Here is a 24,673-nt window from a genome sequence, read left to right on the forward strand (position 1 = left end):
ACCAGATGCTGGGACGGACTTGGCTTGATAGGAACCGGATGCAGAAAAGGACTTGGCTTGACTGGAACAGGATTCAGGACACTCAAGCAGGATTCTCAAACAAGCTTGTCAGAAGCAGGATTCAGGATTTTCAAACAAGCTTGGCTGGAAGAGGATACTGGAACAGGATTCAGGATACTCAAGCAGAATTCAAGATACTCAAACAAGCTTGGCAGGAACAGAAACTGAAGACAAACAGGGCAGACACAAGCAGGAAGGGAACTGGAGCTGAAGACAAACAGGGCAGACACAAGCAGGAAGGGAACTGGAGCTGAAGACAAACAGGGCAGACACAAGCAGGATACAAAGCTGACCCACACAGACAAACAACAGAACTTTGGCTAAAGGCTGAACCTAGCACACAAACAGACCAAGAAGAACAGAAGCAGAAGTGCGCGCAGGCACCCTAAACAAGGAATCAAGACAGAAGTGCCCACAGGCACACAGACAATAAAGCAACAAGAAATCAAGACAGAAGTGCCCACAGGCACACAGACAATAAACAAAGCAACAAGAAATCAAGACAGAATTGCCCACAGGCAGACAGACTATGAACAAGGCAGAAGTGCTTCACTGCACACAGACTAACCTGGAGACCTTTGGCATTGCAAAGACCCTGAATGAAAGTCCACCACTTCCTTATAAACAGGGCAGAGGCAGGAAATACACTGAACACCAAAGTGAGGCTTGAAACACACAGGAAGTGGAAACCCTATAGGACAGAGGTAGGAAACACACTGAACACCAAAGCAAGGCTTGAAACACACAAGAAGTGGAAACTCTACAGGACAGAGGCAGGAAACACAATGAACACCAAAGTGAGGCTTGAAATACACCGGAAAGAAACAACCATGCAGACAGTAGCCAGCTCAACAGCTGACCATCGGGACATAAGGTGAGTCAGAAAGGGATCACAACCACAGTCGTGACAAAATTCAAACCATTGTGTATGCCCTAGAGTTGAGAAATATGCCCTATGAAGCACTGCTATGATTTTTTAATCAGTGTAGCTCTCCTGTCTTCCACAGTCCCTCCTGCAATAGAAGATGTCTTCTTAGAAGATGTGCTGGTAGCAGGATGTACAGGATCCCCCATGCAAATTTTGCTAGCTGTGACTAGGGTTACCATACGTCCGGATTTACCCGGACATGCCCTCTTTTTGAGGGTGGACGGGCAGCGGACCTATCCTAGCCTCCCCTCCCCTTCCCTTACTTACTATCTACTGCCCTGGTGGTCTAGTGACCTCTTCGGGACAGGAAAGAGCCCCCTCTTTCCTGCCCGGAGCACTGCCCTTGCCCTGCATCCTGTTGCTGTGTGACGGTCTCGGGATTCAAAATGGCCGCCGAGAGTTCCACATGGATGGAGGGGAGGGGAGGAGAAATGCTGGACATGGGTGGAGTGGAGGGCAGTTAAGAGAGGAGAAATGTTGGACAAAGATGGAGGGAAGGAAAGACAAAGGAAGGAGATGCACACGGATGGAGGGAAGGGAGAGAGGAGAAATGCTGGATATGGATGGAGGGGAGGAAAGACAGAGGAAGTAGATGCACATGGATGGAGGGGAGGGGAGAGAGGAGAAATGCTGGATATAGATGGAGGAAAAACTGCTGAATCTGTCAGCTAAACAGCGGTGATTGGCTGACAGAAACTTGGAGGGACTTAATGGAAAGGGAAGGACGTCTAATCAGTGGTACTGGCTAGAGCACTGAGCTTGTAATCAAAAGGTTGCTGGTTCAATTCCCCCTTTTACTATCTTTTAATTTGGACGTCCCTGACTGCACTTGCTTGCTTGTTTTTTTTTTCTTCCTATTTTTCCGCTCTGCATGGGTCCCGCGCAGCACCAACTAAAGTAAAATTGCTCTGGGGACCTGCATACTACTGTCATGGAGCTAGGTATGATATTTGAGGCTGGCATAGAGGCATCTCAGGGGGACCAGTGCACTACGAATGCTGGCCCCTCCCACGACCAAATGCCTTGGATTTGGTCATTTTTGAGCTGGGACGCTTCGGTTTCGATTATTGCTAAAAAACAAAAACGTCCAGCTCAAAAAACGCCCTAATCCAATGTATTTTCGAAAAAAAAGATGGACGTCCATTTTTTTCGAAAATACAGTTCGGCCCGCCCCTTCACGGACCCGTTCTCGGAGATGGACGTTTTTACAAATGGGCGTTCGCGTTCGATTATGCCCCTCTTGGTGTCTCAGGTTGAATGTGCATAAATGTTTTGCATTTTCCCAGAATTTTAACCTAAGATTTTACTTACGTTTTTCTTCTTTATGATTGAGTAAATCTACTTTTTATTTTTAAAGCTTACTGTGTATAACTATCACGGGAGTCCATGCTACCGATGTCTCTTTCCAGTGCCACCTCCAGCAGAAACTGTGACGAACTGTTCTGATGGTGGAGTTCTAGGTGTAGGTGAGACTTTTTAAATTAAACCCTTAAAGAGCTAACTTGAGCTTTAATTTTACTATAAATTATAAGCAACTTTGAACCAAAATTTGTTTTTGGATAGCAGTGGGATACAAGAATGCATAAATAAATAAGCACGTAGAATCCTTACAGAAGCTGGTCACTTTTATAGTGTGCTAAGTGCTAATTCATGAACTGGACATGTGGAGGGTGTAATTTTGTCAGGGTGTTTCTAACATTTTCCCAAACGGCCCTGTTGACTATCAGTGGCATAATCGAAAGAGAAGGACACCCATCTTCTGACACAAATCGGGAGATGGGTGTCCTTTTCTCAGGGTCGCCCAAATCAGCATAATCGAAAGCCGATTTTGGGCGTCCTCAACTGCTTTCCGTCGCGGGGACGACCAGAGTTCACGGGGGCGTGTCGGTAGTGTACCGAAGGCGAGACGGGGGCATGGTTAAGAGATGGGCGTCCTGGAAAAAAGAAGGGCGTCCCTGACGAGCATTTGGCAGACTTTACTTGGTCCAATTTTTTTCATGACCAAGCCTCGAAAAGGTGCCCGAACTGACCAGATGACCACCGGAGGGAATCGGGGATGGCCTCCCCTTACTCCCCTAGTGGTCACCAACCCCCTCCCACCCAAAAAAAAAAAAAATTAAAAAACATTTTTTCCAGCCTCTATGCCAGCCTCAGTTGTCATACCCAGCTCCATCACAGCAGTATGCAGGTCCCTGGAGCAGTTTTAGTGGGTGTAGTGCACTTCAGGCAGGCGGACCCAGGGCCATCCCCCCCCCCCCTACCTGTTACACTTGTGGTGGTAAATGTGAGCCCTCCAAAACCCACCTGAAACCTACTGTTCCCATATGTAGGTGCCCCCCCTTCACCACTTAGGGCTATGGTAGTGGTGTACAGTTGTGGGGAGTGGGTTTGGGGGGGGGGGTTGGGGGGCTCAGCACCAAAGGTAATAGAGCTATGCACCCGGGAGCAATTTGTGAAGTCCACTGCAGTGCCCCCTAGGGTGCCCAGTTGGTGTCCTGGCATGTCAGGGGGACCAGTGCACTACGAATGCTGGCTCCTCCCATGATCAAAGGGCTTGCATTTGGTCATTTTTGAGATGGGCGTCCTCAGTTTCCATTATCGGCAAAAACCTAGGTCGTCGATCTCTAAAGTCGACCTAAATGTTGAGATTTGGCCGTCCCCGACCGTATTATCAAAACGAAAGATGAATGCCCATCTTGTTTCGATAATACGGGATGCCCCGCCCCTTCACAGGGACATCCTCAAAGATGGGCGCCCTTAGAGATGGGCATCCCCGTTCGAAAATGCCCCTCTAAGCCACTCTGTAAGAGTGCTAGCTTTTAGCACGCACTATTGATAGAGACATCCATTATATTCCCATGGATGTGTCTAGCGTTAGCATGCGCTAAAAAGTTTGTGTGCCTAAAACATGGCTTAGTAAACATGGCCCTCATTCTCTTATTAAAAAAAATATATATTTACACTTACTCCAAAGTGGGGGGGGGGGGGGGTATAAATGTGTGTGAGTACTCTGTGAATTGCAGCTTAGCTCCTGTTCTGTCCATACCACACCCCTGGGAACTTCCGAGCAGAGATTGCCTAAATCTAGGTGCTATCTTTCTGTGGATTTACTTTCTGCATGTATATACACAAACAATTTTATAGTGTAAACCACACTTTCCATGCAGAAAATGTTTTATAAAATTACCCTCAAAGTGTAGGATGTAAAAGTATGATGGAATTTAGGTCTTTTTTTTTTTGTTACATTTGTACCCCGCGCTTTCCCACTCATGGCAGGCTCAATGCAGCTTACATGGAGCAATGGAGGGTTAAGTGACTTGCCCAGAGTCACAAGGAGCTGCCTGTGCTGGGAATCAAACTCAGTTCCTCAGTTCCCCAGGACCAAAGCCACCACCCTAACCACTAGGCCACTCCTCCATTCTGCAGGTCTCTGCTTTACCATCAGCCTTAGTGTGAGACCATCATAGCAGCTCAAAGAGCTCACGTGTCAGCTTGAGCGTTTTTGGCTGCCTATATTTAGCTGATATACCCTTTATCTTTTCCATACCAGGGTATCAGCACCACAACTGAAACATGATGCTCCTGAGTTCCCTATATTCCAAACATACACAGAGGGGTATGTTTACTAAGGCACATTAGCGTTTTTTAACGCGCCATTACAGAAGGCATGTTAAAGGCTAACGCACCAATACATTCCTATAGGCGCATTAGCATTTAACGCACATCAACCATTAACACGCGTTAAAAACGCTAACACGCCTATAGTGCGCCTTTGTAAACACAGGTCAGAGCACGGTATATACCATAAAGTGCTCTGTAAGGTAAAACCTTTATTTCTTTTATCTCTTTTCTTTTATGCTATAATTTTGTGTTTTGGTTATTTGTTTTTCTGTATGTTTTAAATTATGCTTATGTATATTTAGTTGGAATCTGCCTAGGGTTAGGTAGAAATAGAAGTAAAATAAATAAGGGCCCCTTTTACAAAGGTGTACTCGCATTTTTATTTATTTATTTGTTGCATTTGTACCCCACATTTTCAACCTATTGGCAGACTCAATGTGGCTTACATAGTACCGTCAAAGGCGTTTGCCCAGTCGGTGGATAACAAATACAAATTTGTATAGTGATCGTATGAGGTATAAGTGGAGGGTCGGAATGGATGAATGTTCGATCATAGTCATACTGTGTTGGTAGGTGAAGAGGGTTACGTGGGGTTATTGGGGTAGGCCTTTTTGAAGACATAGGTTTTTAGTGATTTCCTGAGGTTCAAGTGGTCGTGGATTGTTTTCACAGCTTTTGGGAGCCCATTCCATAGTTGTGCGCTTATGTAGGAGAAGCCGGCTGCGTAAGTTGTTTTGTATTTCAATCCTTTGCAATTTGAGAAGTTTAGGTTTAGGTAGGATCTTGACGATCTGACTTTGTTTCTTATTGGTAAGTCTATAAGGTCTGTCATGTATCCTGGGACTACACCGTACATGATTTTGAGGACTAAGGTGCAGATTTTGAAGATGATCTGTTCTTTGATTGGGAGCCAATGCAACTTTTCTCGGAGGGGTTAGGCACTTTCGAAGCGTGTTTTGCTGAATATCAGCTTGGCTGCTGTATTTTAGCATGCTCTGACCAAAAACGCTAGTGCATCTTTGTAAAAGACCCCCTAAATGAATACATTTTAACTTTTGCTTTTGGGATCTAAAATTCTTGTCTAGAACAATTACATTAGGTAAGTCTTTTCAATGCTGTGAGTCAAGCTGAGGACAAGGAGTCAGAAATTTTCTAAATCTATATTCTGTAACCAGATCTCCCTTCCAGGTGGGAGCCGGGGTTGACCCTGCTTAGGTTTCACTGGCTTCCGTCTGCTTTCCTAGCCAGCCACCGCACTTTCACTTGCTCTCCCTCTCCACCTTGCCAGCTGCTGAGAAAATCAGTCCCACTCCAGCAGAAAGAGCAATCCAAGTTCTTTATTGTTACAGATGTCAGCCTTGTCTAAACACCTCCAACTATCAGCAAACTTTAATCCATTTTCAATTACAGGCTTTTGTTTTAAATTCTCCCTCCCCAAACCTCCAGCCACACTATCTTCACCGCAGATAGTTTTGGAGATTTAGCTGGAACCACCTCCTCTCTCACCTCCTACAGTTTTAAGTTCCCCCAAAATGCACATGCCTTTCTGTCTTAAAACCCTTCCCCCCCCTTTCACAGCACTACCTCTTGGGAACAGCCAATATGGTAGCAAGTTGTGCTTTCCAGTTGCTCCCCCACTGCTTTGCTCCCAGCTTCCCCCAACTCCACAACCGGGGCAATGCTGAGGCCACAAAAGCTCTCACCCTGTCTGCACGGGTTAGAGCCAAACCACCCACCTCCATACATTCTCCTTTACCTTCTCCTTCTACCTCTGCTTTATTACACTCCATCTCCTCCTCCTCCCCAAGCTCCACCAGCTGTTCCCCATCTCCAGGATCAGACCTCATCTCCCAATCAGTCATTCCACCCTCCCCCTCCTGAGAGTTCAGCTGACCCTGCACTGGCTTCTGGGGAGTGTAGTTTTTCTCCTGCATTACAGCTTTCCCTGGCAGTTTGATCCCTAGAGGGCGCCCTGCTCTCCTAGCTGGGCTGAATGACCGGGGATAATGCCGGCTGAAAGAACCACTATCCCCTCTCCCTCGTACCAGCCCTCCAGAGTGCTCACACACCCCCCGGATCAAACGATTGCCAGTCTTCTCCTGTCCTGCACTGGCAATTCGCGAAAGAACATCCGCGTTTGTCAGAAATTTGCCTGATCTATGCTCCACCTTGAATTGATAGGGCTGTAAAGCCAGATACCACCTTGTGAGACGACCATTACTATTTTTCATCTGGCCTAACCACCTCAAAGGCGCATGATCAGTAACCAGAGTAAATTTACGCCCATCTAAATAGTAATGGCACATCTGTACTGCCCATTTTATCGCTAAACATTCTCTCTCTATGGTCGAGTACCGGACCTCATGGGGGAGCAGTTTCCGGCTCAGATACATCAGGGGATGTTCCTGTCCCTCGTGTACCTGAGACAACACAGCCCCCAAACCTACCCCCGAGGCATCAGCTTGCAGTACAAAGGGCTTATCAAAATCCACGACTCTCAGCAGGGGTTCCTGACACAGGGCCAATCTCAATTCATTGAACACCCGAAGCCCTCCCTCCTCCCATCGTAGACTGTTGGGGGACCCCTTCTGAAGTTTATTAGTGAGGGGTGTAGCAATGGAGGCAAAGTGGGGTATGAACCTCCTATAGTACCCCACTAGGCCCAAAAAGCTCCTTAACTGTTTCTTATTTTTGGGGCAGGGAAAGTCCCGGATACTCGCTACCTTATCCCAGAGCGGAGTTATCTGACCATTCCCCACCCGGTATCCCAGATATTTAACCTTCTCCTGCCCAAAGCAACACTTTTGAGGGTTCAAAGTCAAACCTGCTTGACGGAAAGCCTCTAATACCGCCCTCACTCTTATCATATGAGAGGGCCAATCCTCACTCTGAATGATAACATCGTCCAGGTAAGCCGCCGCATATTGCTGATGTGGTCTTAAAACCTGATCTAACAACCGCTGGCAGGAAGCTGCTGCGGAATTAAGACCAAACGGCATGCGTTTAAATTGATAGAGCCCCATGGGTGTAGAAAAGGCTGTCTTAGGCTTGGCCTCCTGAGTCAGAGGGATCTGCCAATACCCTTTGGTCAAGTCCAGGGTGGACAGATATCGGGCAGTACCCAACCGATCCAATAGTTCATCGATACGTGGCATCGGATAGGCATCGGAATCTGACAGCGCATTAACTTGTCTAAAGTCGATGCAAAACCGCCACGTACCATCGGACTTCGGCACTAACACCACAGGACTCGACCATGGACTGACAGATTCCTCAATGACCCCAAAATCCAGCATCTCCTGTACCTGTCGGACCACCTCTTGTTTCTTTGGGGGTGAGAGACGGTAAGGTCTCTGTCTGACCACCCAGCCCGGCTCCGAGATGATATCATGCATGATAAGGTGGGTTTCCCCTGGGCAAGGAGTCAGGACATCCCGAAACTCCTCCACAAGTGCCTGAACCTCTTTCTGCTGACTCCCTGACAATGTAGTCGCAATCTGCGGTTCTCCTGCCTTAAATATCTCCGTGATCTGTGGTCCTAATTCTTCCTCAGCTTCTATCCTAGACTGACCAAATAGTCCCCTTCTCTCCTGCCAAGGTTTAAGCACATTAATATGATAGGTCTGCTCCCAGCCTTGCTCATTCCTTACTAAGTAGGTGACTGGACCTAACTTCTTTTCTATGACAGCAGGACCCCTCCAGCGTCCCGTGAACTTATGAGGTGAGTCTGAAACCATGATCAAGACTTTGTCCCCCACCTCCAATGCCCTCTCCACCCCTTTCCGGTCATAATAGGCTTTCTGGTAATCCTGACTCCTCTCCCAGTGTTGCTGAGCCCCGCGGCTCAATTTATGCAACCGTTCCTTCAGCTTCACTAGATAGTTCACTACATCCTGATCCTCCTCTTCCGGAGGAACCCACTGCTCCCTTAACACATCCAACACTCCCCGGGGTGATCTCCCATACATCAATTCAAATGGTGATACGCCCAGAGAGGCCTGAACATTCTCCCTACACACATACAAAGCAAATGGTAACAATAGATCCCATTCCTCATGGGAGGAACCTAACCCTTTCCTCAACAACATTTTCAAGGTTTTATTGAATCTCTCCACCAGGCCATTAGTCTGAGGATGGTAAGCTGCGGTCCGAATATGCTGTATCCCGAAAGCCTCCCACACCTGGGCCAGGGTTCGTGACATGAAATTGGTCCCCCAGTCGGTAATCATTTCCCTAGGAAACCCCACCTCACAAAAGATCCGAATTAGCTGGGCCGCAATAACTTTCGCTGAGGTGGTACGAAGCGGCATGGCCCAGGGATACCTTGTGGCCATATCCATGATCACTAGAATATAGGAATATCCCCTTCGGGACTTATCAATGGGCCCGATCATATCCATTGCCATACGGGTAATAGGAGTCCCTATACGGGGAAGGGGTCGTAGGGGCACTCTGTTCGGTGTTTGCTCTGATACCCTCTGACACTGACTACAGGAGCTGCAAAATTGTTCCACCTCTTTATACACCCCGGGCCAGTAAAATCTGTTTAATACCTGCCGGAGAGTATTCTGAGCCCCCTTGTGACCCCCTAAGATATGATCATGAGATACCCGTAACACCAGGTCCCTAAACCCCCTCGGTACTACTAACTGTTTCTGAGGTTCCTTCCCTCCTGCTAAACAGGACAGCCGATATAGCAACCCCTTGTCACTAACAAACCAAGGGAAGCTGGTTTCTCCCTCTTGATCTACCCGCTCCCACGCATACTGCAATGTCTGGTCATCTTTTTGCTCTTGGAAAAATCAGGGAATCTCTCTAACACCTGTTCCGTATCCCCTGGGAACCTCCCCTGATGAAGGAGCTCTTGACAATGCTGCCGCCTTTGCTCCTGACCTCGTTTCTTTTGCTGAGAGCCTTTCCTTGTCTTCCCCGGCTGCCCCATAACCTCTCCCTGGAATGGAAATACTTGTGCCAGGGACAGTTCCTGCTCCTTCTCCTGCCTCTCCTGGGCCCGGGTAGATACCAAGGCTTGCTTACCACCAAGGCAGTATGTGAATGGAGCCCAATCCCGTCCTAAAATGAGATCCTGAGGTAGCCTAGGAAGTACAGCCACCCACACCCACTGAAGGCCCTCCTGGTCCTGTATGTCTACTAGCCGGACCGGATACCTTGAGGAGGCCCCGTGTATGCACTGAATAGCCACGGACCGGTCTCTCTTCCTACCCTGCTGACCCCCTTTCCGGGCAATCTGCCCCCACAACTTCTGGGAGCACATTGTCTGGTCCGCTCCTGAGTCTAAAAGTCCTTCCACCGGGACCCCTCCTATCTTAACCCAATGCGTAAACTGGGGTTCCTTAGAGGGGGTTACCTGAGATATGAGCCCCAACTTGGCCCTACAATCCCTCCTCACATGTCCCGACTTCCCACATCGGTAGCACATTCTATCATCCTCCTTAGGACCTTCCTCCCTCCACCCAGATCCTTTGAACATTTTACCCCGACCACCCCGCCAGACCCCCTCTTCCCCCCCTGAGTATTGTGACTCCAGGAAGTATTCAAAGCCTTTGATAGCTTCTTCCAGAGTCTCACATCCCTTCCTGATCAAATTAACCCTGATACTGTCCGGTAGAGCCTCTAAAAACTGCTCCAGCACCAGATCCTGCATCAACTGAGTCACTGCCCTCTTATCAGGTTCTAGCCATTTGGTAGCCAAGTCCATCAGCTTCTGAGCCAAGGCCTTCGGAGTCTCCCCCTCCCTCCACCTCCAACTCCGAAAGCGCCTGCGATAAGTTTGTCTGCTTACCCCATACTGGTCCAAAATAGCCGTTTTCAGCTTCTGATAATCCACCACGTCCCCTGGCAACAGGCTCCGAAAAGCTGCCAGGGCTTCCCCCGACAGGGCGGGAGCCAGTCTGATGGTCCATTGCTCTTGAGGCCAGGCAGCCGCCAATGCTACCCTCTCAAAAGTCCCCAGATAATCCTCAATGTCGTCCTGCTCTGTTAATTTGCCCCAAGGCAGCCAATTAACTCGTCCAGGCTCCATGCATCCAGGCACAGCTCCAGTAGCTGTAGACTCCAACGAAGTACTCTCCTTCCTCGGTAGGGGTACTGCCCGTAACAATTCCTGCACCACCTCCAGCACCGGTTGTATCTGTGCTCGAGAAGCAGCCAAGGAATCCTCTAGAAGTCTCTGAGCCATTTCCTGCTGCTTTTGGAACTGGTGGGCCATAAAAGACAGCAGCTCCTTCGACTCCATGTCATCTTAGCCACTGGTACCTGTGAGAAAGGGAAAGACAAAGAACACTCTCCAAGTGCGGTATTACCACCACTCTGGCCCTCTATATCCCCCTCCTCCTGGTTACCCGAGTCCCGTATATGCTTACCGGAACTCGGAGTAATGCACGCTTCTTTATCCGGCGGGTTGTTCAGATGATCCCACCACTGCCACCACTTTGTAACCAGATCTCCCTTCCAGGTGGGAGCCGGGGTTGACCCTGCTTAGGTTTCACTGGCTTCCGTCTGCTTTCCTAGCCAGCCACCGCACTTTCACTTGCTCTCCCTCTCCACCTTGCCAGCTGCTGAGAAAATCAGTCCCACTCCAGCAGAAAGAGCAATCCAAGTTCTTTATTGTTACAGATGTCAGCCTTGTCTAAACACCTCCAACTATCAGCAAACTTTAATCCATTTTCAATTACAGGCTTTTGTTTTAAATTCTCCCTCCCCAAACCTCCAGCCACACTATCTTCACCGCAGATAGTTTTGGAGATTTAGCTGGAACCACCTCCTCTCTCACCTCCTACAGTTTTAAGTTCCCCCAAAATGCACATGCCTTTCTGTCTTAAAACCCTTCCCCCCCCTTTCACAGCACTACCTCTTGGGAACAGCCAATATGGTAGCAAGTTGTGCTTTCCAGTTGCTCCCCCACTGCTTTGCTCCCAGCTTCCCCCAACTCCACAACCGGGGCAATGCTGAGGCCACAAAAGCTCTCACCCTGTCTGCACGGGTTAGAGCCAAACCACCCACCTCCATACATTCCCCTTTACCTTCTCCTTCTACCTCTGCTTTATTACACTCCATCTCCTCCTCCTCCCCAAGCTCCACCAGCTGTTCCCCATCTCCAGGATCAGACCTCATCTCCCAATCAGTCATTCCACCCTCCCCCTCCTGAGAGTTCAGCTGACCCTGCACTGGCTTCTGGGGAGTGTAGTTTTTCTCCTGCATTACAGCTTTCCCTGGCAGTTTGATCCCTAGAGGGCGCCCTGCTCTCCTAGCTGGGCTGAATGACCGGGGATGATGCCGGCTGAAAGAACCACTATCCCCTCTCCCTCGTACCAGCCCTCCAGAGTGCTCACAATTCACATTTTGTCACTGACCTTTGCAGTATGTTGTCCAACTAATTTTTATATTTTTATTTCATTTTAAATTGTAAATCACTTTGGTCTTTCAAATGTTAAGCAGTAGATCAAGTTCTGTAATAAACATAAACATAATTTGATCCCCATTTGCCACAACCTATTCATCTAGTACTGGATTCTATAAAAGCATTGGACCCACTATTCAAAAGGTCATATTCACGTACCAGCAGCTGGTCTGGGATTTTCAGCAGCACTCTGAATAATGCTGGTAAAATGATTTTTACCAGCATTATTCAGAGTGCTGGTCTAGGACAAGTACTTAAGTACTTATCTTAAGTATTGCCGTATTGGGACAGACCGAAGGTCCACCAAGCCCAGCATCCTGTTTCTAATAGTGGCCAATCCAAGTCACAAGCAGTGGATTTTCCCTAAGTCCGTTTTAATAATGGTCTATGGACTTTTCCTTTAGAAAGCCAGCCAAACCTTTTTTAAATCCCGCTAAGCTAACCGCTTTTACTACATTTTCTAGCAACGAATTCCAGAGTTTAATTACACATTGAGTGAAGAAATATTTTCTCCAATTCGTTTGTACTACTTTCTAGCTTCATTGCGTGCTCCCTAGTCCTAGTATTTTTGGAAAGAGTAAACAAGCGATTGATGTCTGCCCGTTCCACTCCACTCATTATTTTATAGACCTCTGTTATATCTCCCCTCAGCCGTCTTTTCTCCAAGCTGAAGAGCCCTAGCCTCTTTAGCCATTCCTCATAGGGAAGTCGTCCTATCCCCTTTATCATTTTTATCGTCCTTCACTGTACCTTTTCTAATTCCAGAACTGAACACAATATACATCTATCCGGATAGGGCTGAGGCAGAGCAAGAACAGAATGATGATTGTTTCCCTCTTTTGTTCTCTTTTGGGTATCTTATCTTGCAAGTGGTGCAAGCACTAAAAACAGTTGCTTCATACTGGGGGGGGGGGGGGGGACGGTAATGCTATAACAGGACACCTATATTTAAAATCCAGGAAAAGTGTCTGTTTTATATGAAACAGATTTTTAGAACCAAACCCAATAGTGCACAAACTGAAATGCACACATTTTCCCCTGCTCCAAAGTTGGTGTAAATATGTGCATTTACTCTCTAGGTACTTTTAAAATCTTTTTCACACATATATTCCAATGTGTGTATGTATAATGCCTCTTATAAAACTGCAAAAAAGAGTGGGGGAGGACTAATTCGATCCCAACAAAGGGGTAGATCAGATGTATAAAATTTATTGTAATGTCCTAACAACTCCATAAAAATAGAATTGACGTAGATCTGCGTTTTGGCGTTAAAGTGCTTGCTTCAGGAGTCAGCAACACTGTCAATAAAACAAATAAAAATGAAAAAAAAAAACATAATATCAAATACACAAATAAAATCATATGTATATATAGAAATGTGAAAGAGGCACAAAAATATTGGGCTAGTAAAAATTGATTTATGTTACAAGATCCAAGACAACATGGTTTACCAAAGGTAAATCGTGCCAAACAAATTTGATTGAATTCTTTGACAAGCCTGTGACACAGTTCTTCATAGGAGGCCTCCACCCACCCTCCTCTCTTCCTTCCCGTTCACATTAATTGATTTGATTTGCTTACTTTATTTATTTTTTGTCTATTAGATTGTAAGCTCTTTGAGCAGGGACTGTCTTTCTTCTATGTTTGTGCAGCGCTGCGTATGCCTTGTAGCGCTATAGAAATGCTAAATAGTAGTAGTAGTAGTAAATAAACTTGAAAAGCTGGAGTTAGGACCCAAAGTGGTAAATTGGGTTAGAAACTGGTTGATGGACAGACGCCAGAGAGTGGTGGTCAATGGAATTCACTCAGAGGAAGGAAAGGTGAGTAGCGGAGTGCCTCAGGGATCGGTGCTGGAGCTGATTCTGTTCAACATATTTGTGAGCGACACTGCCAAAGGATTAAAAGGTAAGGTTTGCCTTTTGCAGATGATACTAAGATTTGTAACAGAGTGGACACCCTGGAGGGAGTGCTAAATGTGAAAAGGGATCTGCAAAAGTTAGAAGAATGGTCTAATGTTTGGCAATTAAAATTTAATGGAAAAAAGTGTGAGATGCATTTAGGGAGTAGAAACCCAAGGGAGCCGTGTGTCCTAGGAGGTGAGAGGCTGATATGCACAGACAGGGAGAGGGACCTTAGGGTTATGGTGTCCGAGGACCTTAAATCGAAAAAACAGTGTGACAGATCGGTGGCCATAGCCAGAAGGATGCTAGGCTGCATCAAGAGAGGAGTAAACAGCAGAAGAAAGGACGTATTGATGCCCCTGTACAAGTTGCTGGTGAGGCCCCACCAGGAGTATTGAGTTTTGGAGGCTGAATCTTACTAAGGGTGTAAAAAGAGTAGAAGCGGTCCAGAGGAAGACGACAAAAATATGGGGTTTGCACCACAAGACATATGAGAAGAGACTGGAAGACCTGAATATGTATAGCCTAGAGGAAAGAAGAGACAGGGGAGATATGATACAGACATTTAAATACTTGAAAGATATTAATATAGGAACAAATATCTTCCAGAGACGGGGAAATGGTAAAACTAGAGGACATGAACTGAGGTGCCAGGTGGTAGACTTAAGAGTAATGTCAGGAAATTCTTTGTCATGGAGAGGATGGTTGATGCTTGAAGTGCCCTCCAGAGGGAGGTGGTAGAAACAAAAACAGTGATGGAATTTAAAAAGGTATGGGATGAACACAGAGAAACTCTATTTAGAAAATAGATGGTATAAAACAAAAATAAAAAGTTTAGGATAGGCTAGAAAGGACTTCAGTGGCAACTTCAGTAACTAAAACTGAAGACAGTATCGGGCAGAGTTTTACAGTCTGGGTCCCGCAAATAACAAGATGTATTTGGATAGGCTGGAGTAGGCTTTGACTGCAACTCCAGTAGATGAAACATAAGGACAGAGTCAGGCGGATTTCTACTTTCTATGTCCCAGAAACACCAATGAAAGACTCGTGATAAAGTATATAATCACACTCACTGTTAATCATGAATTGATAATGAGTGTGACTGATGGGCAGACTGGATGAACCATTCAGGTCTTTATCTGCCATCACTTACTATGTTTCAGTACCTTGGGGTGTATACCATCTGGTCCAGGAGATTTACTACCCTTTGATGTGTCGATTTGGCTCAATACTTCTTCCAGGTTCACTTAGATTCCTTTAAGTTCCTCTGCATCATCACCCTTGAAAACCGTCTCAGGTACAGGCACAAGAGTGGAAATAAGGAGGAGGTTGGGAATTACAGACCTGTCAGTCTGACTTCAGTGGTGAAAAACTAATGGAAACACTTCTAAAGTGGAGGATTGTGAGGTTTCAGAATCAAATGGACTGCAGGAGCCCAAGCAGCATGCTTTCACTAGAGGCAGGTCTTGTCAGACAAATCTGATTGATTTCTTTGACTAGGTGACCAAACAGTTGAACGTGGAAGGGGTGTTAGATGTAGTGTACTTGGATTTTAGCAAAGCCTTTGACACGGTTCTGCACAGGCAACTGATAAATAAACGGAGTGCCCTCGGTATGGGCACTTAAGTGACTTGACTGGGTTAAAAACTGGTTAAATGGAAGGAGACAGAAGGTAGTGGTAAATAGAGTTTGCTCTGAGGAAAAGAATGTTATCAGTGGTGTACCGTAGGGATTGGTCCGTGGGCTGGCTCTTTTTAACATCATTGCGAGTGATATTGTAGAAGGACTGTCTGGTAAAGTTTGTCTCTTTGCGGATGATACTAGACTCTGTAATAGGGTGAACACTACTACTACTATTTAGCATTTCTATAGCGCTACAAGGCGTACGCAGCGCTGCACAAACATAGAAGAAAGACAGTCCCTGCTCAAAGAACACCCCGGAGGGTGTGGATAGCATAAGTACAGATCTAGCGAAGATGGAAGAATGTTCCAATAATTGGCAACTAAGATTTAATGCTAAAAAGTCAGGGACATGCACTTGGGTTACGAAAATCCAAGGAAACGGTATAGTATAGAGGGGTGAAGTACTTCTGTGTACGAAAGAAGAGTGGGACTTGGGGGTGATTGTATCTGATGATCTTAAGGTGGCCAAACAGGTAGAAAAGGCGACGGTGAAAGCCAGAAGGACGCTGTGATGTATAGGGAGAGGGATGACTAGCAGGAAAAAAGAGGTGATAGTACCCTTGTATAAGTCTCTTGTGAGGCCCCATTTAGAATACTGTGTGCAATTCTGAAGACCACACCTACCAAAAGATATAAACAGGATGGAGTTGGTCCAGAGGGTGGCTACAAAATTGGTCAGTGGTCTCTATCATAAAGCTTATACAGATAGGCTTGAGGCTTATAGACCTCAACATGTATCTCTGGAAGAAAGGCAGGAGAGCAGGGATATGATAGAGACGTTAAATACCTTTGTGACATTAATATACAGGAGGTGGGCCTTTTTCAAATGAATGAAACCTCTGGAACGAGAGGGCATAGGATGAAATTAAGAGGAAATAAGCTCAGGAGTAATCTAAGAAAATACTCTTTCATGGAAAGTGTGTTGGACGTGTGAAGTGTCCTCCCAATAGAGGTGGTGGAGACAAGGACTGTCTGAATTTAAGAAAGCATGGGACAGGCCAGTGGGATCTCTTAGGAAAAGGAGGAGTTAGTGGTTACTGAGGATGGACAGACTGGATGGGCCATTTGGCCCTTATCTGCCCTCATGTTTCTATGGTTCTCTCTCACACGCACATCTTCAGTAAAGACTGGACAAAGAATTCATTCAGCCTCTATGTGTTGTGATATGTAATTGGGCTGGCATGTGGACAGAGTCATAATTTCCGTGTGTACTTTATAAAATTCACATGTACATTTCATTCTGCTCTCAAGCTGGGGTAAATGTATGCAGGTTTGTTTTTCCTGCAATTTCTGCAGGATTTATGTTACTGTTGTCTAAAGACACATAGAGGCATATTTTCAAAGCACTTAGACTTACAAAGTTACATGGAGGGGCATTTTCGATATGTCATCTAAGTCTGGCTTTGGACGTTTTGCACAAAACATCCAAAATCTGAATTGAAAATAAGGTAATTTTTGAAAAAAGAAAATCGTCTTCTTTTTTTTTTTTTTTTTTTAAATACTGTTTCGAACAAGGTTTTGTGCTTTGTATGTTTTGTTTTTTGGTCCATTTTCAGAAAAAAACACAAATAAGTTGTGAGCACTCTGGAGGGCTGGTGCGAGGGAAAGGGGATAGTGGGTCTTTCAGCTGGCATCATCCCCGTTCATTCAGCCCAGCTAGGAGAACAGGGCGCCATCTAGGGATCAAACTGCCAGGGAAAGCTGTAATGCAGGAAAAAAACTACACTCCCCAGAAGCCAGTGTAGGGTCAGCTGAACTCCCAGGAGGGGGAGGGTGGAGTGACTGATTGGGAGATGAGGGCTGATCCTGGAGATGGGGAACAGCTGGTGGAGCTTGGGGAGGAGGAGATGGAGTGGAATAAAGAGGAGGTAGAAGGAGAAGGTAAAGAGGAGTGCATGGAGGTTGGAGGGCTTGCTCAAACTTCCTCAGGAAAGGTAAAGGCTCTGGTGGCGGGAGTGTGGCCCAAGCTGTGCACACTTGGAGAGGATAAAATAATCCAGTGGGGAAGCCACTGGTGGAAGAAGCTAACCCATAAACTATCTAAGGGTAGAAGATAGTGCTGATGAGGGGAGGCTACAATTGGGAGCAAGACAAAGGTTTGCTGGGTGTGATATTCTGAGTTAAGATTGGACTGTGTTAATAAGCTGAATGTGGAAAAACTGAACTGACTCTTGCATTCTTGATGAAGAAACTGCTTGAAGATTAAAGCTGTATTAAAAGATGCTGAGAGAATAAAGACCTGTGGTTTTCAAGAACTATAAGACTGCTGGAGTTTTGTGTGTCCCAGTCGTGAGCTGATCCTGGGCGCAGGTCAGCTGGGCAGCAGTTAAACTAGGACAAGCAGTGCAGCAAGGCGGTGGTTGCAGCTCGTACCGGGGAAAAGCTAGCCAAGCTAAGCAGGGTCGACCCCGGCTCTCACCTGAAAGGGTGACCTGGTTACAGAGTGCAAAACGTAGAAATTCATGCCACTGGGATGTAGGAGGAGCCAGCATTTTTAGCAGACTGGTCCCTCAGACATCCCAGGAGAGCAGTGGGGCACCCTAGAGGGCACTTCTGTGCATTTCATGAAAATGCTTCCAGGTGCATATCTCACCTTTGCTCCCTTATCTTGTCCCATGAGCCCTCCAAAACCCACCCAAAACACACAGTCCCCCACTGCACACCACTACAGTAGCCCTTATGGGTGAAGGGGCACCTATATGTGGGTACAGTAGGGTTTTGGTGACTTTGGTCGGGGTCACATTTTCTACCACAAGTGTGACAGGTAGAGGGAGATAGGGACTTGGGTCCTCCAATGTCTACTGCAACGACCATTACACTACTCCAGGGACCCTCATGCTGCTCTAATAGACCTACCTTTAACATCTGAGGCTGTCATAGAGGCTGGTAAGTCATATTTTTATTTACATTTTGGGGGGTGGGAGGGGGTCGGTAACCACTGGGGGGATATTGGGAGGTTACCCCTGATTCCCTCCAGTGGTCATTTAGGGCATCTTTTTGTGCCTTATTTGTTCTGAAAACAGGTCTAGACCAAAACGTCTAGCTTTTAATTTTGGACTTTTTTTTGTTTTGTTCCATTATGGCTGTAAAACATCCAAGTGTTAAACACACCCTAATCCCGCATTTGAAACACCTCCCGACACGCTCCCTTGTGATGTGGGCGCACTGCAGACGAATTGCATAGATAAACATCTGCAAAATAGGTTTCAAAAATACCAATTTGGACATTTCGAGAAGAAAAATGTCCAAATGGTGGTTTATGACACTTTTTGGATGTTTTTCTCTTTTGAAAACGAGCCCCATAGTAACCCATGGAACTTTATAAGTCTAAGTGCTTTGAAAATGAGCCCCATAGGCTCCTATATCTCTTTATAAAATAGGCTACAAATAGGTGCCCTTTTGTGCTCTCAATCTTGGTGACAGGTTAAAAATTACCCTTTGTACAGTTTGCATATAATTGCAGTCTTTTAGGCATGCATGTTTATATGTGCATACACCACTGCACGGTTTTATAAAAAGCTTTTTATGCACATAGCTAGGCTTTGTCAGCAGAAAAAAACTTTTAAAATGATCTCCACTGAGAGTAATAATGAAAGCCTTTTCTGTGGGTGAAAAAGCATTTTGACTGTAAAAATTGGGCCTTCCTTACTGCCCAGCCTGACTGTGGGTATAAGAAGCCACACCAACTAAGTATACCAGTGGTTCCTAGACCTCATCCTGGAGTTACCCCAGTCAGTCAGGTTTTCAGGATACCCACAATGAATATTCATGAGAGAGATTTGCATGACTCTATCTCTGAGAAAAGGGAATAACAGTGTGGCGTCCCTCAAGGATCAATTCTCTCCCTTCATCTTTTTAATCTATTTCTGTCCCCTCACTGCTCTTATTCAGACTTTTGGTATTTCAGTTTATTTATACACTGATGATATCCTTCTGCTTTACCTCGCTTTCCCACTACCTCCATGCTTGGCCTACTTCAAACTTGCCTCGACTCAGTTGCCACTTGGTTGAAGGATCATCAACTGGTACTTAATACCAACAAGACTGTTGCCTGTTGGTTTTCAGGTTCTTTATTACTACCACCTTCCCGTTCAACGGTTTAGAGCCCCAATCACCCCAGTGACAAGCTTTCATTACTTAGGCATAATTCTTGATTCCTCCCTATCTTTTTTGTCACAAATCAAACATTTGTCCAAAGTTAGTTTCCTGGTTTTTCGTCAACTATGAGCAATTCATCACCTCTTTGACTTCAATCAGTTTCATGCACTTGTCCTCACTTGCTTTACTTCCCAACTTGACTACTATAATATCATCTATGCAGACCTACCACACACAACATTAAAGAAATTACTAACCCTTCAGACCACTGTCATCTGTTGTGTTGTGCCCACCATTATGATCATACCACACCTCTGCTAAAACAGCACCATTAGTTACCAGTCCAACAACGCATTCTCCATAAAGTAGCAACATTGATATTCAAAACCTTCTGAGTAGGTTCTCCTGAATATCTTTCATGTCTCACGATTCCTTACCAGCTAGAGTTCTTCGTTCTGTAAATGACCATTGTCTATAAGTTTTAGTTATAATGTTCTACTTCAGGTATGCTGCACTATTTTCCATCCCCCATCTTTCTTTACTGTCAGCCACATAAAGGGATTTATGGCTGGTCACAAACTCTGATGGTGCCTTCCGTTGCTAGGGCAACTCAGCTACCTGGTATAACTTGTTACAAATGTAATTTACTGAGAAGAGGTATGGTAAGGACACCAATTGCAAGCCTCCAGCACATATGAAAGACCCAATTACAAGTCTCCAGCATATATCCAGCACCTTTGATTGGTCCAGGGTAGAGGAGAGGTGGATGCTCACCACAGCCTATAAAACCACGCTGCAGACAAAGAAACTCTGAAAAACTAGCCATGCTTGGAGTTTCAGATCCGTCCAATTGCCTATTTTCCCGAAGAGGGTGCTCTCCCCACTTTATAGAAACTAATTCTCTATAGCTAAGAATCTTTCTTTCATTCATTCTTTCTTTCTCTTCTTTCTCTCTGTTCTGTGACCTTTGTATGAGGATTAATCCTCATAATAATCCTTCCTCCTTTTCTCTTCTCTATATAATTAGTCTGATTACTTATAATTACCGGAGGTACTGATGTTAGATTTTGTAAGTTTGTTACAACTTGCAACTGATATCTGATGCTGTGCTGGTGGGTGAGTAAGAATAAAAGACTTTTTTCTCTAATTCCTGTAATATTTTGTAAGATGTTTAGAGAATAGCATGACCAAACGCGCAACCTAGTACACCATCATCTAGTTCTCCCGAGTCCTAAGTTTGCACATCTTGAATTGACCAGACATTAGTGTATTTTTTTGAACAATCTTTCCCTCTCTCTTCATAGTAATCTCTCTTTTAAGAACTTAAAATCTGAGCTTAAGACATGACTTTTCAAAGAAGCCTTTGGAGTAAGATGGAGAGACACCACCAGTCTCCCCCTTTCCCCAGCATATCAAGGTCTTTATCTCCCTCTTTCCTGTATCCCCTCTTTGCATGAATGTATTGCTTTTCTGTCAAAAAATGGAGTTCCTTTCCTTTTCTGAATTTTTGTAGTATATACACCGCTCTGCCTTGCCTGGTCAGTTAGAGCAGCACAGCAAGTAACAATAAACTATAAACTGCTTCCACTGCATGCAAAGCTATCTCATGAATATTCATTGTGGATATCCTGAAAACCTGACTGGCTGGAGTGCCTCCAGGACCAGGTTTGGGAACCACTAACATATACTCTTACGTATGGGTTGAAAAGTCATTCCAGTGACAGAGAGGAGACAGAAATCAAAACAGCATGCCTAGTTTGTATTCAGACAAATTTTGCACAGAAAAATGTCCCGCAAAGAAAGGAAACACAGAATTTTGTGGGTAATTTCTCATTTGACAGTAATGAAAGTAAAACCCCTACTTAGTTTTGGTTTATTTTTGCAGCCTGTGGAGACTGAGTGTTGCCTCTACACTGTTTGCTTGTATGTTTTTTAAGTGCTGTGCTTGAAAAGTTCAAGGGGATCATTTTTGAATGAAACACATTAAGGACTAAATTCTATAAATGCTGCCGAAAAGCACACTAAATGCTATTCTATAAACAGCGCTCAAAGTTAGGCGCTATTTCTAGAATAGTGCTTAGTGTCAGGATTCACCTAACTTTAGACCCAAGGATTTACACCAACTAAAACCTGGTGTAAATCCTCATGCTTAAATTAGGCACGGATCTCCCTTTTTCTATAATGGCGCGCATAAATTATGGGAACTCCCCTGATCCACCCATGACCCTCCTAGGGTCGCACCCTTTCCATGACCCTCCTAGGGTCGCACCCTTTTATTGGAGCCATGCGTAAAATTTACACACAGTTCCCAGCACCTAAAAATACATGCATAAATTTTAATACCAGTTAGCACCAATAATTGATGGGTCCTATTTTCAGAGCTAATTGGCTCGATATTCAATTAAATTGCCTGCGCCATTTCTAGCGCCATGTATAGAAGTTGAGAGTAAGTGAATATTTATGCAAAATGTGTTCTAAAAAATCTACTTCATTATTTTTGTAGTGCCTGGAATTATGGGATGCCTTCAGGCTCTGGAAGTGCTGAAGATAGCATCAGGACTAGGCAGTATCCTTTTATATAAGTATTAAAGTTTTATTAAACTTGAAAATAAAACTCGTACTAGTTAGTATCTGAGCAACGTCCATGACATTCTACAGTTTATAATGTCTTGTGTGCCCTCACTGTGACGATAGATTTGAATTCTTTAAATAAAGCAGTTTGGTTACCATTTTAGTCTACTTGAATGTGTGCAGAATGAAGTCGATAACATATAGGGGGTGAGCTAACTCTATGCGTTTAACTACTACTACTACTACTACTACTTATCATTGACACTGAATCAAACCAAAATGAGCAGGTTAGAGGAGAAGACGATGTTGCCTTCATGAGTGCCAATACTGTTTCCTTGAAGCGATTGATCATTTTAATTATGAATGTTTCATATTTGAAAAGTCACCTCTGTCATATAATCATCTCTCCCTTCCTTTCTGAATATACTGCCAAAATCCTTGTCCAGTATGTCATCACTCCTGCTCCTTGCTAAGCCATGTGTCTCCGTATGATGTATCTTCCTTTCTCTGAGGACAAGCAGGCCATAATTCTCACAGTTGGGTAACGCAGTACCGCATTGCCTGGTCCAGAGCTTATGACAAGCTTAACAAGAACTTTGTGGAGTGCAAGACATGTTCCATCGTGCATGTGCAAGTGCCTTTCCGCCCACCACAAGAGCACAGTTACCGCAGTTCTTGTTCTACCGCAGTGAAGAGAGGCTGATTTTGTGGTGTCTCCATATTCCAGCCTGGAAGAGCTTTTATCGTGCTTTTTGGCTTTTTTTTTCTGCTATTTTTCAGTGTGCTCGTGTTCAGGTCTCTTTTCCTCTTCTCATACATTTTTAGTTTTCTTTTTCCAAGTTTTACAGTTCCTTTGTTTTCCGCATCAGGCCACATATACTGTAGGCCTTGACTTCGGCTGGGTTTTTCCCTTTCTTTTTCTGGTGCTTTGCCCCTTTTTCAGGCACCATCGCTTCATTTGATTTAGCTGAGGAAGTTTTTTTCCATCCATGTCCACTCAAGTTCCCAGTGGCTTCAAAAGCTTTATCCGGTGCAGTCGGACCATCTTGGGTAAGGACACTCATTCTTGGTGTCTTCAGTGTTTATGGTCTGACCATAGCCCTGCCAACTGTGTCCTCTGTCTTCGGATGAAGAAGCAGATCCAGGTTAACCAAGTGGCTGAATGCGAGCTAAAGGCTTTCAGAGATCAGCTGTCTCACCAAATTGTACTAATTCAAATGGACAGTCAGGTTGCCATGTATTACCCCAACAAGCAGGGGGGCATCAGGTCACGTCCTCTGTGTCAGGAGGCCATCCAGATATGGTGTTGGGCTCGCCGGAATGGCATGTTCCTTTGAGCCACTTATCTGGAGGGCAAAATCAGCAGCCTGGCCGACAGACTGAGCAGGGTCATGCAACCGCATGAGTTGTCTCTTAACATGGGCATTGCCTGAGAGATCTTTCGAGTGTGGGGCACTCCCTTGGTGGATCTCTTTGCACTCACATCAATCACGTGGAGGGGCATAATTAAACGCGAACGCCCATCTCCATGGGCATCTATCTCCGAGAATGGGTACGTGAAGGGGCGGGACAAACTGTATTTTTGAAAAAAAATGGGCATCCATCTTTTTTCCAATAATACGGTTTGTGCCAGCCAAATGCATCGGATTTGTGCAGATTTGAGCTGGGCGGTTTCGTTTTTCAGCAATAATGGAAACCAAAGGCGCCCAGCTCAAACATGACCAAATCCAAGGCATTGGGTTGTGGGAGGGGCCAGGATTCGTAGTGCACTGGTCCCCCGACATGCCAGGACACCAACCGGGCACCCTAGGGGGCACTTGTAACAGTTAAAAAAACAAAGCAAACTACCTCTGAAGTCCATAGCTCCCCTCCCTTGGGTGCTGAGCCCCCCAAATCCCCTCCCCAAAACCCACTCCCCACAACTCTACACCATTACCATAGCACTTGTAGCTGAAGGGGGGCACCTAGATGTGGGTACAGTGGGTTTTGGGGGAGGTTTGGAGCGCTCCCATTTACCACCACAAGTGTAGCATGTAGAGGGGATGGGCCTGGGTCCACCTGCCTGAAGTCCACTGCACCCACTAACAACTGCTCCAGGGACCTGCATACTGCTGTAATGCAGCTGGGTATGACATTTGAGGCTGGCATACAGGCTAGAAAAAAAAAAGTTTCTAAAGTTTTTTTTTGGGTGGGAGGGGGTTAGTGACCACTGGGGGAGTCAGGGGTGGTCATCCCCAATTCTCTTCGGTGGTCATCTGGTCATTTAGGGCAATTGTTTGGGACTTGTTCGTGAAAAAAAAGGGTCCAAAAAAAGTGACCCAAATTCGCACTAAAAACGCCTTTTTTCGATTATCGGCCGAGGACGCTCATCTCTCCTCGGCCGATAAACAT

The 24,673-nt window shown here is 45.4% G+C and overlaps 1 protein-coding gene across 3 annotated transcripts in view; it reads left to right on the forward strand.

Moving 5' to 3' along the window:
• The window catches only part of MOCS3 (molybdenum cofactor synthesis 3), a 158,116-nt gene that overhangs the window by 111,177 nt on the left and 22,266 nt on the right, over positions 1-24,673 (forward strand). For all 3 annotated transcript variants that reach the window (XM_030198069.1, XM_030198070.1, XM_030198071.1), the window contains exons 11-12: positions 2,346-2,454; positions 22,215-22,277. In XM_030198069.1, coding sequence (XP_030053929.1) covers positions 2,346-2,454; positions 22,215-22,277 — 172 coding nt within the window. The remainder of the gene's footprint in view (positions 1-2,345; positions 2,455-22,214; positions 22,278-24,673) is intronic.

This window comes from Microcaecilia unicolor, chromosome 3 (genome assembly GCF_901765095.1).
Source record: "Microcaecilia unicolor chromosome 3, aMicUni1.1, whole genome shotgun sequence".
Lineage (NCBI taxonomy): Eukaryota > Metazoa > Chordata > Amphibia > Gymnophiona > Siphonopidae > Microcaecilia > Microcaecilia unicolor.